The 16,907-nt window shown below is 45.6% G+C and overlaps 1 protein-coding gene across 7 annotated transcripts in view; it reads right to left on the reverse strand.

Annotated features, from left to right (window-relative positions):
- TMEM178A (transmembrane protein 178A) overlaps positions 1-16,907 on the reverse strand; it is a 249,482-nt gene that overhangs the window by 38,918 nt on the left and 193,657 nt on the right. For 2 of the 7 annotated variants that reach the window (XR_003434083.1, XR_003434085.1), the window contains one exon: positions 11,154-12,820. The exons of 3 other annotated variants lie outside the window; for them this stretch is intronic. Coding sequence is in view for 1 of the 4 variants with exons in the window: in XM_027113319.1 (XP_026969120.1) it covers positions 10,628-11,027 (400 nt within the window). In the remaining 3 variants the exon portion in view is untranslated. Of the gene's footprint in view, positions 1-10,627; positions 11,102-11,153; positions 12,821-16,907 lie in introns of those variants that run through there. 2 more of the 7 variants (XM_027113319.1, XR_003434084.1) reach the window with 2 other exon arrangements.

A 16,907-nucleotide genomic window follows, 5' to 3' on the forward strand; every position in this document is an offset into this window, starting at 1 on the left:
TTTTTTTTTTTGCGGTACGCGGGCCTCTCACTGCTGTGGCCTCTCCCATTGCGGAGCACAGGCTCCGGACGCGCAGGCTCAGTGGCCATGGCTCACGGGCCCAGCCGCTCTGCGGCATGTGGGATCTTCCCGGATCGGAGCACGAACCCATGTCCACTGCATCGGCAGGCGGACTCTCAACCAGGGAAGCCCTACGCTCATTTTAAGAATGGTTTAGGAAAAAGGGGCATGGGCTCTCTCTCCTGCTTTATTAGCCTTTGAACTATTGCTATGTGATGAAGTGACTGACACTCCTGCTGACGACCAGCAAGAGACAAGCCTGAAGGCAAAATCGCCCCTGTTGCGACAACTAAAGCCCAACAGAATTCAATCTTTAATTAACCAGCCTAGGTACAGGCTTCCTCCAGAGTTCTTGTTATGGGAGATGATACACTTTCCTTGTAGGTTAAGCCATTTTTATTTGGGTTTTCTACTATTCGGCTCTAAAAGATCCTTAACTGATAAACCCACATATGTGAGTGGATGAATGTTTATCAAGCACTTTATTCATTGCATTTTAAAAAATTAGACTGACAACCCAAATTATTATGTTTCATACCTGACCTTTTCAGGAATAAAAACAACTCTGGAAAGCTAGATATATGGGAGAATACTTAGCCAGGGGGGAAAAAAATTAGGTCTGCCATTTTAACCTGCAAATAGAACTGGAAGAGCGCTAAAACAAGAACTGTGTGATAATTTAGGAAATAAAAACATGCTCTCGAAAATACCTATGCCACAAATTTCCAAAATGAAAATCTGGGGCATATTAGTAAGAAGCATCAATTTCTCCCATGGCATAATCAAATATGACTGCAGAATCCTCTTGTATGTGTGGTTTACTGAATAGTCAGCTACTCTGTTTAACGCCTTTCAGGGGCTCTCAGACAGATTTATTTCAAGAACTCTGTCACACTTGGAGGGCAAACAAAACTGTGACCTTTTATGATTTCTCCTGTCATTTTTTTTTAACTTTCTTAAATCAGGTATGTTGGGACCTGTTCATAAGGCTAACAGGTAATTAGTTATTAATACAGCTCCCAATTTCCAAATCAGTGGTGGTGCCTGGGGACGGCTTTGGGAGACTGAAGTACGCATGCTCACAGTGTCCACCAGCTCCCTGTACCAGCCTCACCCCTGAAAAACACACAACCTGGATAAAGCCCCCACTCCCACAGCCAATCAGATGGCTGTCTCTAAGCCTCCTCTATACAAGATCAAAGGGCCTCCCCTGTCCAAAAGCTAGACTCCGTTTTATAAATTAAAACTGATCGAGATTATGCTGATAACAACATGCCCTCCCCGTCACAGGCATTCTGAAAACACGCGCTCAGAGAGAAAAGGAGGGAGTCAGAGCTGGTATGCTAGGAATTGCATGTAATTGACAGAAGTCTGTAGGGCACATGAAAATCCTCTATCACGGCATCACAGGAAAAAAAATTAGGTGAGGATCACGGCTCAAAGTTCCTTTCAACTCTGTGAATCTTTGATTCTACATGTGCTTACCCATTTTCCTCCAACCAATCTGAGTTTCTTTCAGAAAGAAAAGGTAACACTGAGGAAAAAAGGAAAGAAATACATGACTTTGAGGCTTCTTCAGCAGACATCTTCTGGCTGGATTTTACCTGTTACTGCTGAATAGTAAACAGTTTCCTTGTGCCCTTTTTGTTTTGTTTGTTTCAAACACCTGAACAGAAAGACAGTATTTTTCAGAAACGTTCCTGTCAGCAGTCACTGTCGCTTCTCCTGCCACTCTAGTTCAGCCTCTTTATTTGTCTAGTATTTGTTCGTTTTAGCTTCTTTCAACCAACACCTCTATTGTCTGAACACCGAACAAACTCTCCCTAAAATATGTTAGATGCTAAGGATTAAATCACCTGGAATAAGTGATTAAGTATCAGGGGCATAAAACAAACATACTGAGCTTCAACTGGCCCACACTCAATTATTATCATTGACCATTGTATTTTTAGTTTCTTCCCCCCTTACAGTTTATCTTCCGCTAGGTCAAACTGTCTCTCTGATGATGAGTTCCGTAATTTTTCAAACCCATGACAAGTGATCGATTCTGTTGCTTTTCAGGATAACCTCCTTGAGTACCATTTAACAGGATGCCCATGCTGAAAAATTCCATGACAACTGTAAACATGACTGTAAGCAGTTTTCAAAATTGTGAGAACATAAGAAATGGCATTCGAACTCAAATTAACCAACAGCCCCATCCGCCTGCTCAGACCCTCTTCCTCACTACTCTGGGGGTCCTTAGAGAAAGCACAACCTCACGGGGCAAGGAGGATACCGCACCCGTGTTTTTCACTGAGCAGCCTCTTCTTTGCAAAAGCAATTCGTTTCAACACTCATTAGTAACATTTGTTGACTGATTTCTGAGTGAAGCAAATGTTTACATCCCCCGCACCAAACAAAAATTCCTTAAAATGTAGACAAGAGAGATCCAAGTCACATACAGCCTCCCACCCCTACCCTCACGCCCCACTCTCCCAATCTTGCCTGCTATAGACGCTAAGGATACAAGTCAGTGCTTACTGGCATGGCAGATGGAGGCATCAGTGTTGATTTACAGTTGAGGTACCTGTCGTAAAGGGACAATGAAGCCTTCTGGAATTATCTATACATCCAGAATTTCCCACATACTTCTGGAATCACTTCCCCGTCTACCTATGTGGTATCAAATAACCCAGAGAAACCAAAAGGGAACATATTACAACCTTCTGGTCCTTGAAGGAGAAATGAGTTGATTGATTTTTTCCCATGAACAAAATACTTAAAAGTCTGAACACTGGGGGACATCCAGCAAATTACAGAAAATAATTCAGTGTGTCCTCAGTCAGTCAAGATAACGGAAACTGAAATATGGTTTGTATTGTTCCCCTTTTTTCACTTGCTAATGCATTCCCTGATGGGTGTCCCCATGACATTATTATTTGGTCTGCAATCAGCTTATCTGGCTGAGTTACAAGAAAGATGGAATGCAGCCTGTAGTTTCCCCGTACTCTGCAGCAAACAAAGGCTGTCAGCTTCAAGAGGGCCGATGTGGGCTCTCTCAGGCTCCAAGTTCAGCTACATCCTTTTAGTTAAAACTTGCAATAAAACAGATTAATCACTGCAATCACTTTTAACCACAGGGAAACACTGTAAAAAAGTGAAAAAATAAACCATCATAAATTTTACCAGGTTTTGAAGATAAAGTCCATTTTCTACTGAAAAACGCCTTTATTTTGATAAAAATCTTTACAACCAGTTGTGCAAAGCTTTAGACAATAGCAATGGTGTAGTGGGTTTTTCTTATGGGTTTTTTAATTTATTTATTTATTTATTTTGCGGTACGCGGGCCTCTCACTGTTGTGGCCTCTCCCGTTGCGGAGCACAGGCTCCGGACGCGCAGGCTCAGCGGCCATGGTTCGCGGGCCCAGCCGCTCCACGGCACGTGGGATCTTCCCGGACCAGGGCACGAACCCGTGTCCCCTGCATCGGCAGGCGGACTCTCAACTACTGCGCCACCAGGGAAGCCCTATTTTTATTCTTTTAACCAGCAAATAATACAGGAAAATGGGCCTCAGATGGTCACACAATTGAGTGTCAAAGAAGGACAGTGGAATCTCTCTGAAAGACAAGGTGGACAGACACAAGAAAGATGGACTCAGGAATAAGGACACAGTCAACCTGAGGTCACAGTTTGCTTGGCAGAGGTCAAAGGTCAGTAACCTGGGGTATACCACACTGCAGGTGGGCTCAAAGAGGAAAGGAGCGTTCACCCTTGGTAACTGTTGGGAAAACCCTAGGACCTGCCTAAATTCCTTCAATGTGGCCACTCCCCATGGTCTCCCATTTAGCATTGACACTGGGAGACTCGGTTACTCCCTCGGTGGAACGTAACTTCCAGATGCTCCCCAAACAAAAGCATATCTTCTGTGGTAATCAAGAACACTTGCAATTATGAGCAGTCTGCCTGATGGGGTTTAACGGCTCATTTTGAGCTTTGAAAAAGAAAAATCAGGAGCTAAGGAAAAAATCACAGCCACTCGGGTATAACTGGATGTGAACTTTCGATGGCATAGCCAAAAACTCTTCCATTTTTCCCCTCAAGGCCATTGCTAAATGTTATCCATGAGACATGGTGGATACAAATGGCACTGACTCTGGCAATTTTGATCACAAACCGCTTAAAGCACCAACCACTTTTGTGTTTATGAATCACTTTTAAAAGGTGACTTCCCTGTGCAGATGGAAAGAATGGAAGCAAGTATCTTTTTTTTTTTTGATAGCAGAGAGGCGAGTAAGAATCTAATTTCTATGCAAGATAACCTTCAGGAGTGTTAGCAACAGGATGTGTTGAAACATAGGGTATCACACTTGGGTAACGCTGTGCCTAAGGTCAGAAATGATACAGACATAAAATGCATCTTCTTCTGTCCCCTGTGCAAGATGAATACGTGTGATACAACGGTGGCCTAGGAGACCCACGACAGAGGTCAGCCATGATAGTAAACAAACAGTCCTTCTTCTTCTGCCCAGATGAAAAACTCAGCTTTGCTGATGTGCAGTGAGAACAGCAGTCTTCCAAGAGGAGCGTATACATGCCAGGGGGTACACAAGCAGTCCTTTGGAAAGTGTGGGTGAAAACAGTTGAACTTCTTTTTCTATTTATTACCCCATCCCTTCAAGGTTTGCTTTTGTCTGTGTTTCATGATGTATATGTCAGGACAGTCCATGCACCTGATTTTAAAATGAATAAATATAAATTACATAGAGTGAGTCTGAAGACAAGTTTGGAGACCACTGCCTTGAGAAGTAAAGAAAGAAAAAGAAAGTCTTAATGATACCCCCAGCACCCCCAAAACTGAGGAATCCCTTTGCCAGCAGCATCTTCTGGTCCAAGAGAAGGTCTGAGAACAGTATGTGAACAAATGGGTCAGGGAAGAGAAACAGTGCTTGCCTCTCAGATTTCCCAGATACATCTGCTCTTGGGAGATAATTATTCTAACACAAATGATACTTTGGTCTACAAATGAGCTGGAGAAAATCATCAATCTATTTCTGTGTCAGGTAGAACGTAGTGGGTCCTGTACAGACTATTAATTTCATGGAAAATAAGCCAACAGGGGAAACAGATATATCATTAGCAGAGTGAAGAAGAGACCCAAGGAATTCCTACCAATCCTCCTACTTTCTTTTACTTGCAGAGAGCGAAATGACAAAGTATTTATGTCCTACTGTCTTTGATATCTCTGTTTATCTCATTAAAGGAAAAATGCTTCTGAAACCACAAGGACATGCTGTATTTCAAGTTTCAAGAATTCAATCCCAAATGATTTATCCAGGTTAACAGTATGCCTACAGAATTAGAATCTTCACATTGCTGAAATTCTATCACTTTTAATTTCATAAAAACAAAACACTACAACATTCATTTTCCTTTTGTTTATTGCAGGCAATATATAATATTAGGATTTGGTTTACATAAACAAAGTACATCTATTTGAAAAATAGTGTTAATTGTTTTTAATGAAATTTTTTAATTAAAAATTTTTTTTCAATTAAAGTTAAGGCTAGTAAGAACAGTTGGCACTTTTGATATCATTTCAATGACTAACTCCTATTCAAAATTAATTTCTCCGAAGTTCCACATAATGTATTCACAAGACTCTTCAATGTTTATTTATTAAACTCAGTGTTTTCAGTAACTGAAAGAAGCATTATAGAATGTTTCCAACTGAGTCTCCTTCCATCTGTCCTCCTATTTTACTGTTCAACCAGTAGTTTAAACCTAAGAATTGCACTTGGAACAGAATGGCCGGGCGTCCCCCAAAGGGTACAGCTCTCCATCACTCTGCACTGTATTTTCCGTCACGTACTTACCAGCTCTAGCAGCTTGCACAGCGTTCTTCCCACAGCCTACTAAGAGTAATGACTATATAATCCACTAGAAAATAACTCCACCACTTGATATAAACTCTATTAGGGCAGGCGTTTTTATCCATTTTGTTCAATCCTGTATCTTCTATACCTAAAACAATACCTGGCTTTCAATATATATTTATTGAGGGAATAAACTGGATGAATGAAGGAATAAAGAACATACTCTTTTTTTTTTGCGTTACGCGGGCCTCTCACTGTTGTGGCCTCTCCCATTGCGGAGCACAGGCTCCGGATGCACAGGCTCAGCGGCCATGGCTCACGGGCCCAGCCGCTCCGCAGCACGTGGGATCTTCCACGGACTGGGGCACGAACCCGTGTCCCCTGCATTGGCAGGCAGACTCTCAACCACTGCGCCACCAGGGAAGCCCAAGAACCTACTCTTTAAACCCATTCTCTCAAGTTCCTACCACAAGGCTCCTTCAACTATTCTAGCCCCCCTGTTGCTGGGTGGAGGATGACTTCATTTGCATACTTATCAGAGACTGTCTTTACTGTGAAGAGCAAAGCTTCCTTAGCAACAAAAGTTAACTGCAAGAAGGGTCTATGTATGGAAGAATAAGTTAGTCAATTGACCAGCTCAAACACAAAAGAATCCCCACATGTGTAGCCAAAATCTCCCTAATATGACCTTGCACTTAACAGCCTTTCAATGGGCATTTGTTTTATTGGATAGTAAACTATGATAATATAGTGTGAACTTAATATCTCTACAGTATTTGTAAGTTCCCATGTTATCCCAGTGGGCAAGAGAGTGAAATGTGGATTAGTCAATACAGTAAGAGGAAAAACAACAGTATGCAAACTGTGCTGGTGGCTGGTCTTTCGTCAGCCTGGGAGAGTAGCATCGAGTTCTAGTCTTGGTCCTTAACAGATTTATCTATAACTTTACCTCCATTCTTACTGAAGGTCCTGGTTGGAGGTCCAATCTAGGGGAGACCTTCTAGGGTCACTCTGGGCTACAAGTAAACAGAATCATAATGAAAGGGTGACAATCAGAGTTTGATGATTTTCCCAAATACTTGTCCCAATGAGACACTGCTCTTCTGGCTCATGTGATTTCTCTTAAGTAGATGAACACTACAGAGCCTGTATGTTGCACTTCTGAGCCAATCTCTTATTCTCCACATTGTCTGTTTCTTTTTCCTCTACATCTCTCAGAAATATTTTCCCAGCCTCCAGGAAATGCAAACAATTCCAATTGTGAGAGGTCTTCCATATTATCAACTCTACATTTTCCCCTCTGTAACTTTCACCCACCTCCTGGCTTTGTTTTTGTTTTTGTTTTTGTTTTTGCGGTACGTGGGCCTCTCACTGTTGTGGCGTCTCCCGTTGCGGAGCACAGGCTCCAGACGCGCAGGCTCAGCGGCCATGGCTCACGGGTCCAGCCACTCCGCGGCATGTGGGATCTTCCCGGACCGGGACACGAACCCATGTCCCCTGCATAGGCAGGCGGACTCTCAATCACTGCGCCACCAGGGAAGCCCCCACCTCCTGGCTTTGTGCTCTAAGTCCACACGAAGAAAGGCTGACCTCTTTTTTCCCTCAAAAGCTCATTAAGTATGTCAGGCACTTCTTGTGGCCCTTTCCACCCCTCCCCACTCTCCCATCTGAGTCTACTTTTCTTCATTTCCTATCGTTAACATTTCTAAATCTTAGGACTCATAAGGTAGTTCAGAGAAGAAAGTAAGAATGAAATGTGGGACCCTAGTTGTCCAAAGTTTTTAATTAGATGTCATGTTGATTTCTAGTTATACAGGGCTCATTTAAGACATTCATACCACAGCCACAGATGTCAAAATACACCACAAATGCCAAATTCATATCACAGATGCCAAAACAAAGGTAATAATGTCTACCTAACATGGGTGTCAAAATCATTTGTTGAAATTATTCTTAGAATCACAGAATTTTAAAGCTGTTCATTTCACCCATTCATCTCACAGATGATGAAACTGAGATCTAGAAGAGTTATGTAGGTAGCCCAAGGTAGATGAGTAGCAATACTGAAAGTACTTGAGGCTCTTCTGGCCATCTCCCAAACAACAAATTATGATCAAGGACGTAACGTACTGAACGTCTGTCATTTCCTCCAAACTCCTCATGTCAATAATGTCAGGCTTCCCAGGAAGCTAAATTTACATTGCTATTAGTACAACAATGACAGATTTTAGAACTAGAAAATCCCCTAAAGAACAGTGAGCCTTCCTACTATGAACTAGAAAACTGAAGGCCAAGGAGGCCTGGACACTTGTTGGAGGAAGCCCTGCGATTTAGCAGTAGAGCCAGCAATGGAGCCCAGGTCTTCTGATGACAACCTAGAACTCTTTAGTATCCTACAAAAAGGATTAGCTAAACACCATCAGTATTACAAATCTGAGACCGTTTTTTTTTTTGTTTTTTTTGGTTTTTTTGCGGTACGCGGGCCTCACTGCTGTGGTCTCTCCCGTTGTGGAGCACAGGCTCCGGATGCACAGGCTCAGCGGCCATGGCTCACGGGCCCAGCCTCTCCGCAGCACGTGGGATCCTCCCAGATCGGGGCACGAACCCGTGTCCCCTGCATCGGCAGATGGACTCTCAACCACTGCGCCACCAGGGAAGCCCTGAGATCGTTTTAATACAAACTTGCATTTATGACTAGAAAACTATAATTCTTTTAATTAGCACACAAGTTCTGTCTTAGGAAAGTGCTAGGCTGGACAACTGTTTGTCAGAAAGATGTAGAAGAAGGGAGTCAACAATGCGGGGGAGGTTGGATTGAATGACCGCTAAAGTCCCTTCAGCCTCTAGGATTATTCGATTCTGAACTTCCCTGGAGCTCAGCACCTCAGCTAGCCAGCCCAGGTGGGGAGGTGGGGAATGGGCAAGTGTCCTCTGGGACACCCTCTCCTGCCTGCCATTGGATTGAATGAACTCTACCCTGCTCTTTCAGGCATTATTCTATATCCAGTTTACATGCAATCAAATACTCTCGGCAGAGGAAGAGCGTAAGGAAATGCAGCTCTGTCATTTCCAAAGACAGACTACACTGCTTAGCTTTCAAAATTGCCTTGCCTAAGCGAGCATTCCATAACCGAACCTCCAAATTCAGCTTTTACAGTTTGTTCATGTACTATGCTACTATCCAAATTAATTATGCAGCATCTTCATGAGGAGAAATCAGATTTGGATGTGAGTTAGGAGAGGAAGACTACAGCGCCCTTCCCAAAGGAAGGTTAGTGTATCTGCTTCCCCCCAAGAGCGCTGGAGTCCTTCCACACACAGACAGATTTCAGATGGCAGTCCCCAGCTGAGCTAGCCATGGGAAGGAAGAAGTTGACATGTTTGAGAAATGAGGAATACGCCAACGAACAACACTCTGAGGCCAACATGTTATTAACCCCCTCCTTTCCATGCAATTCCATTCCAAACCGGAATTCAACACAAATCTGCTTCTTTGCTTTCCTGAATGGCTACTAAATCTTTAAATGTACTGATTTTAGACGTCTTCTTTTTTCGCAATAATGAGTCCCAGGGAAGAAGGTGGGTTGTTTTATTCTTTCCATCTCAGAGAAAAAGAATTTGTAATAAGGGTCAAGCTCGGAAAGTTAGAAGGAAGCCTCAGCAGTAGGACTGTCACACTGAATATTCTCACATGAATGACATTTACCAAAAAAATTCAAACGATCCGATTACGCACATGGGAGCCAGGTGTCACCTAGACCTCAGAAGAGCAAATTGATGCTCTACAACTCAGTGTCAAATAACAAAACAACAACAAAAACAGCCTTACGAGGTATCACAAATTTAAGAGAGAGTGATTCTGTAGAGACTCCATGTGCAAATACGGAAAGCTCTACTTTAAAAGGCTTGGACAGGTTTTCCACTCTCCTCGCCCTCGTGTGATTAGCCTAAGGATGGTGTGCCCAGTCATCAGGAAGGTTGGAAAAAAGTAGATGTCCTATCGGCATTCAGCTGCCTCCACCAATGCATTAATGTTATCTGAGGTCTAACCCAAAGGAACCCTGCACTTCGGGGGTTTAGAGGAAGGTTCCTCCCGCCTCCTGAGCTCCCCATTAGCCTGCCAGGCTGGCATACCACATCAGTCCCGTCTGCTACCAACATCAGCACAATACAAGAAAAAGCCCTTTTCCTCCTCTTCTGAGGTTTGCACCACTTTTCCTTCAAAGGTATTTCTAAAAGGAAAGTACAACTTAAGGGAAGGAGCCCAACTGGGAAAGGTCGGGTCTTTTTGATGTTTACCTTCCCGGGGAGCAGCGTCCAGAAAACAGACCCGTGCGTTCCAAGTCAGGCACGTGTACAAAGACAGCGAAGGACGAGAGGCGAGGAGAAGAGGGGGGAAAGGAGGCCAAGGAAGCAAAGGAGATAGAGGCGGGGGGCTGAAGCCCAGACTTGAGGGAAGAGGGGAAAAAGAAAAGGAGGATGGAGAGGAAAGAAGAGAGCCGGGGAAAGAAAGAGGAGCGGGAGAGAACAAGGGAGGGACGGGGAAAGAAAGAGAGAGGGGAGGGGTAAAGAAAGGAGGCGGCGGGGGAGACGAAAGAATGTGCCGGGGACGCGGCAGGGAGGCGGCCGCGGGGACAGGCGCGCCCCTGGGGAGCCGCGGGCTGCGCTCCACGCGCGGGCGCCCGGGGCGCAGGGCGCGCCCGCCGCTCACCTTTCAGGATGAGGGTGTCGATGTCCCGGTCGATGCCCAGGAAGTAGCACTTCCTCCAGAGGCCCGAATAGGTGGCGAAGAGCGGCCGGCCGCACTCGGCGTCCAGCCCGCCGAGCCCCAGCAGCGAGCGCCAGGACTCGGGGTCGGCGCGCCCGGGGCCGCCCGGGAGCAGCCGGCGCCCGAGGGGGGGCGAGTCCCGCAGCGGCAGGTGAGACAGCGGCATCAGGCGGTTCTTCTGGTCCGGGGGGTCGGCGCCCGCGCGGCTGCGCTCGCAGCTCTCCTTGTGGCGCCGGGGGTCGGTCTCGTACCAGTGGTCGGTGAAGATGGCCGTGACCAGCAGCCCCAGGGAGCAGAGGCTGAGGCCGAGGCTGAGCGCTGTGACGAGCGCCCGCGGCTCCATGGCTGCCCGCCCCGCCGCGGCCGCCGGTGGGCTCGCGCGCCGCCGCCAGACACAATGCACTTGGCCTCCGCTCGCTCCGCGCTCCCCCACCTGCCCCCCACCTCCCGCCCGCCCTCGGCTCCCGGCCCGGCGCGCTCCCTCCTCGGCTCCCTTTCGACCGCGCGCCCGCCCCCTCCCCGGTCCGCCGCTCCGCGCCTCCCCGAGCCTCGAGCGCTCCCTCGCCCCCCGCCTCTCCCGCAGCCCCCTCGCCTCCCTCCCGGCGCCGCCACCCCCGCGCACCCCTGCGCCCGCTCTGCACCTCGCGACCAACCCGTCCTCCCTGCTCTCCCGCGATCCCCCTTCCCTTGTGGATCCCTCCTCGCCGCCCTCACTTCTCCCTCGTCCCTTCCTCTCTCCTCTTCACCCTGTCCCTACTTTCCCCCTACTTTTCTTCAACTCTTCCTCCCTCTCTTTTCGTCCCTCTGTTGGCCTCCTCCTTGTCGCTTTCTATCGCTGCCCTGGACGCGATGTTTCTCTCCAGCTACCCCCGAGCACACTGCCTGCCGTCCTCTCCCCTCCAACGACCTGAAAAGACATCCACCAACATCAGACCTAGTCTTGTCACTTGTCCAAGTTGATGTTGATCAGTGTCGCGTTTTCTACCCAGAAACAAATCCCATCCGGGTCGGGCTGCGTGGTGATATTTAACTCTTAGGAATCTCGATCTGGAGACGAAGACCCTTTCTCCGTCCTCCTGAAGGATGCAGCCTCGGAGACCCCTCGGCAGCTCTGTCTCCCTGTCATCCTCCCTTTCTCTCTCACTTGCCCACGGCAGCCTCTCAGCGCTCTCTCCGCTCCAGCCCCTCTTCTGAAAGAAAGGCACCGAGCGTCACTGGAGCCATAGGTCTCTAGGGCCAGAGATTTTCTCCCACTCCAGCCTGCTCGGAGATGGACTTCTTTTTCGTTGACCACCTCCATCTCCCGCCGGAGTGACGGCCTCCTGGCATTTCTAGAAGCGCACAGGATCAACAAGCCCTTGCAATGGCACCTGCTCTGTGAGGTGATAACTGCCTTTGAATAAAGAAAGCCCTTAGTAATAAATCAGAGGAACGATTTGTTTTTTATCTCCTGTGCAAGTTTCTTGCATGGACTGTGAGGGTCAGCAGCGAAGCAAAGTCAACATCTCAGCCTGCGTCTGTTTTCCAGGGCACTGGGCAGTCGCAGATGTTAATTCGGAGAATGGCAGGCAGATTCACATTTTCTACAGTGAGGAAACGTTAGGACTCAGGGTCCTGAGTTAATTGTGTTGTGCAGCCTCACGACAAAGGAGCAATACCCTCGTGCCACTTAGTGCCCCTGGGGCCGCATCACAGACAGAAAACCATGCTGCGTGAGCCCAGGGATGCCAATTCTTGTGTTCTTATGCTGTGAAATATTAATGATCAAAAGATGATGAGGCATTCATTAGATGCTGAATGTCATTACTCCACGATTTAATGGGACTTACTAATTAGTGCCCCACGTCAATTGGTATGAATGTGATTTATATATTTCCTCTGAAGTGACATCTGTAAGGGTGATATAAGAAACTTGCTGGGATTTATTTTCGTTGCTGTTTGTACTCAGCATCTTCAGAGGGTTTATTTCCCATGAAGACTGTGTGCCTCTCCTGAGCACCTCCGTTCACAGAGAGATCACTTAAGCAAATCCTTCAGTCATACTGGATGCCCCGTGCCCATTTCTGCTGACCTGACAATGTGGATTATTACCTGAATTTTATCACAGCTTCAGCAAGATCTATGGCGAGCTTCAGTCTAATTAAGGAAGACAAAGAATTATAATTTTAGTGTTCCTCTCACCTATAAGCTTTTCCTTAACAGGAACCGCTAAGCTCATCAAAGGAGTCTTATCTGGATTTACACAAAAATGATGAGACTTAGAAGCTCTCTTTTATTTATACTCTCTCTATACTATGTGTAAATTCCTAAATCTTTATGGATACAGAGAGAATATCTTTAACTGTGAGCCCACAGCCGATATCTGAAATTCGCTCAAGTTGTCATGTGTCCTTTTATTTTTTAAAACACCTCTTGAGATAAAGATATCAGATAAAGATAAAGATATTACAAACCTTGCAAGTTCCAAGGGTGGTCAAACCTTTAGCAACTCTTCACCCCCTTTTCAAACCCTGAGTTACTCTAAGAAAAAAATATTCTGCCACATTTCAGAGTCATCTGATTATGTTCACACAATAACCATGACCCGACTGGGGCTGACAGAAGGAAACCTCTTTTTCAGGCACTTATGTTTAACTTAAAAGAAAGTAATGTTCTGCTTCATTTTCCTAGCCAGAACCCTTGATCATACCCTTCTCAGAAAATAGCACGATCCTTGAAGTGCATTTATGTCTATGTTGAAGACCAGTCTCAGCATATAATCCAAAGGTTACTATGTGATGGATTACCCTTGACAGTATTCCATAAACAATGTCACACGTTACAAATACGGGCCAGCAGCAGGTAATGAGAGCACTGCCTCCGCTGGTGTAGCATTAACAGCATCAGCGGGGATGTGACATATGATGTGTGTACAGGTTTTGCTACAGCAACTGCATATCGTTCCATCCACGTTCTTACATCTTCTCTTTTGGATATTTCCAACAATGAACTATCACCCACGAGCCCCACTCTGTTAAGGGAGTGGGAAATACAAAGATGAATCAATGGTTCCCATCTTCTGGATGCTCCCAGTCTAGTGGTGAGAGACAGACACATAGATTTTTCTGTGCACTGTAGCACAAAGCAGAACAAAGTGTGTGGCAACGTGGACAATGAAGAGACCAACCACCTGGGGAAGTCAGGAAGGCTACTTAGAGACAGTAACTTTTGAGTTGACTCTCAAAGGATGAGTTAAACTTTACCAAGAGGACTAGATCAGAGACACTGGCATTCCACTCAATATGTCTGACTTACGTATCTACCCGACAGATTTGGAGGCTTCCATATTTGAGCCCACTGTAAAAGAAGAATGCTCTTCTGTGTTTTTAAGTCATAAAGTTGACACCTTCTAATCCCTGACCACAAGCTAAATCCTTGCAGGCGAGGAGAAGCAGGAGTCTAAGCCAGGGCACAGTCGATGTATGAGGGCATTTAGCCTGGCAGGTAGTCAAGGTGATGGGAGATCACATACCCAACCAGAACACCGAGGCATGTCTCAGCAGTGCTGAGGGCGGTGCCGTGCCCTCAACGTTTTCAAACTTAGCTTCTTCTTCACTCGTCTTAAATTTCCCTTTGCCATCTCCAGATCTGATATCACCAATATCTCCCTTGGAGAATAACAGTGTCCTAAAACGACAGGGATAGAGCTAGAGAATTTCCACCTGGGCGTTTCACTGTGTTGTAGAACTCAGTATGTCTAAAGGTCAACACATATTTCCCTGTGGTCCAACTGCCCCTCCTCACTTCTCTCTCTTTCTGGTGTTGACAAGTCAGTCAAGACACTCAGACCCAATATTTCAGAATTTTCTATCGCATTCACGAAGTGGTAGGGATTCTTCCTTTTAAATGTCTTTATAGCCAATCTTTCCTCTTCATTTCTACCACTTGCTATCACTATGCCTCTATCACCTCACATCTGGATTATTATTCCAGCTCCCTCCTTGGCCCCAGTGATTCCAGGACAGCTGGGTTCACGGGCAGATCATCCTGAAGTTATCCTGGACACTGATGCCAAATGCATCTTCCTCCAGTGTTGTTTTGATGACGTCATCCTTCAGCACCCAACTCTCCTTTCTAGGTTAGAGAGAATTATCCTCTATATTACACTAGAGTCCTTCTTTGTTACTGTCAGTATTCCCGTAGCATTTAAACATCCCAATTTATGTGTTGGCCACGTTTAAATATTGAGGAAACAAAACACTTTTGCCTTCTCCAAACACACTTATCATAATATCTAGGTGCTTTATGACATTCATCGTATTTCTCTACACAGAAAGTTCTTAAATAAATATTTTCTTACAAAAAGGTACACACACACACAGGGAGAGAGAGAGAGAGAGAGAGAGAGAGAGAGAGATCTCCAATTATCACAGAGCTATGGCAATGATTTATTGACATACCTATGCTAAGCTAACCATGCTAGCCATGAATATTCTAAAAGGCTTTCACCCTTTTGCCCCAGTGCTAAGACCAAAAGCAATATCTTTCCTCATCTCAAACATTTAAATTCCGTAGAATTTACACTATGAAGTTTAACCAAAACCACACACTGGACTTCCCTGGTGCCTCAGTGGTTAAGAATCCACCTGCCAGTGCAGGGGACATAGGTTCAAGCCCTGGTCCAGGAAGATCCCACATGCCGCAGAACAACTAAGCCCGTGCACCACAACTACTGAGCCTGTGCTCTAGGGCCCGCGAACCACAACTACTGAGCCTGCGTGCCACAGCTACTGAAGCCCATGCGCCTAGAGCCCGTGCTCTGCAACAAGAGAAGCCACCGCAATGAGAAGCCCGCACACCACAATAAGAGAGTAGCCCCCGCTCGCTGCAACTAGAGAAAGTCCGCCCACAGCAACGAAGACTCAATGCAGCCATAAATAAATTTAATTAATTAATTAATGAAAAAACCAAAACAAAACCACACACTGGCTCTCAAAAAGAGGAGGGTACTATCAGACATTTTTCCAGCATTTAATGTAAGGATAGAGTCAATTATGTTATTGATCTACAATATGTCAATTCTGCAAATAATTGAGATATCTTATTTTAACATGATCATTCTAAACTGTTCCCCACTAACAATTTTATTTTAATTCAATAACATTTATTGAGCACCTCCAGGGTAAGTTATTGTGCTGGGTCCCACTGCCTTATACAAAGATGAAACAAAACCCATAGCCTGTGCCCTCAGGGAGCTTTAGGTTAGTGGAGGAGAAAGATAGAAATGCAAGAGGCTATAAAGAGGGATGCCTGGACTGAGTGCTGTCACAGAGGTGCAGACAAAATTCAACAGGGAAACCTAGTGCAGGGAGATCAGTTTCCAGTGGGAAGAAGTTGGTTGAGCCAAGTAGATAGACGCTACCTCAGGGAGGCCTTGGAGGAAGCAAGGCATCTTCTGTATATGTGTCAATTTAGTCCGGGGCAAAGCCAAAAGTAAATTTTAGAAGTAGCACCTACCATGGTCCTCCTCTCTACCCCACACATGTGGTAATTCATCTTGCCATTTTGTCACTAACTGGAAGCCTGGAACCAGAAAATACCACAAAGCCCTGAAATAGATGGTGCCTGATAAGTTTCTCATTTCACTGACACACCACGGAATGTCACCATTCTTTTTCACATTCCTGGATTAAGCTGTTTCCTTTTCGGAGCCTTTAAGCACATATGGTGGAAAAAAAAAAAAAAAAAAAACACGTTCAAAGAAACCCAAAACCATGTTAAGTCCCACTCAGAGTGTGATGTTTTAGCAGATGGTGGCTCATTATTGCCATACCTAACTGTATTCCCCGCCTTATCTGTGTGTCTGGATACCGGCTTTCTAAGTTGAGGGCTAGTTCAGCTCGTTCAGGCCATGCTTGACAACCAAGGCAGAGCTGGACATAGCTAAGATAGGTATGTACTCTCTCTGATCCACAGCAGCCTATGATGCTGCCCAGGTGAACAAAATCTATTGTTTCCCGGTGTCTCTCCTTTTTCTTACCCTTGAACCTCATCTCTGAGTTGTATCTACTCAGAGGCACCAGGATCTGGGGGATACACGTGCACAGGAGTCAGACGACCTATAAATTCCAGACCTACTACTTCTTACCTGCTCATCCTTAGCCAGTTACTCTGAGCAAGTTCTGAAAACCAGGGATATCAACATCTACCTCTCGGGATTAATGAGTCATCATTACCACATGCT

The sequence above is a fragment of the Aethalodelphis obliquidens genome, unplaced genomic scaffold, assembly GCF_003676395.1.
Source record: "Aethalodelphis obliquidens isolate GAN/ISIS:26980383/991018 unplaced genomic scaffold, ASM367639v1 scaffold12, whole genome shotgun sequence".
NCBI lineage: Eukaryota > Metazoa > Chordata > Mammalia > Artiodactyla > Delphinidae > Aethalodelphis > Aethalodelphis obliquidens.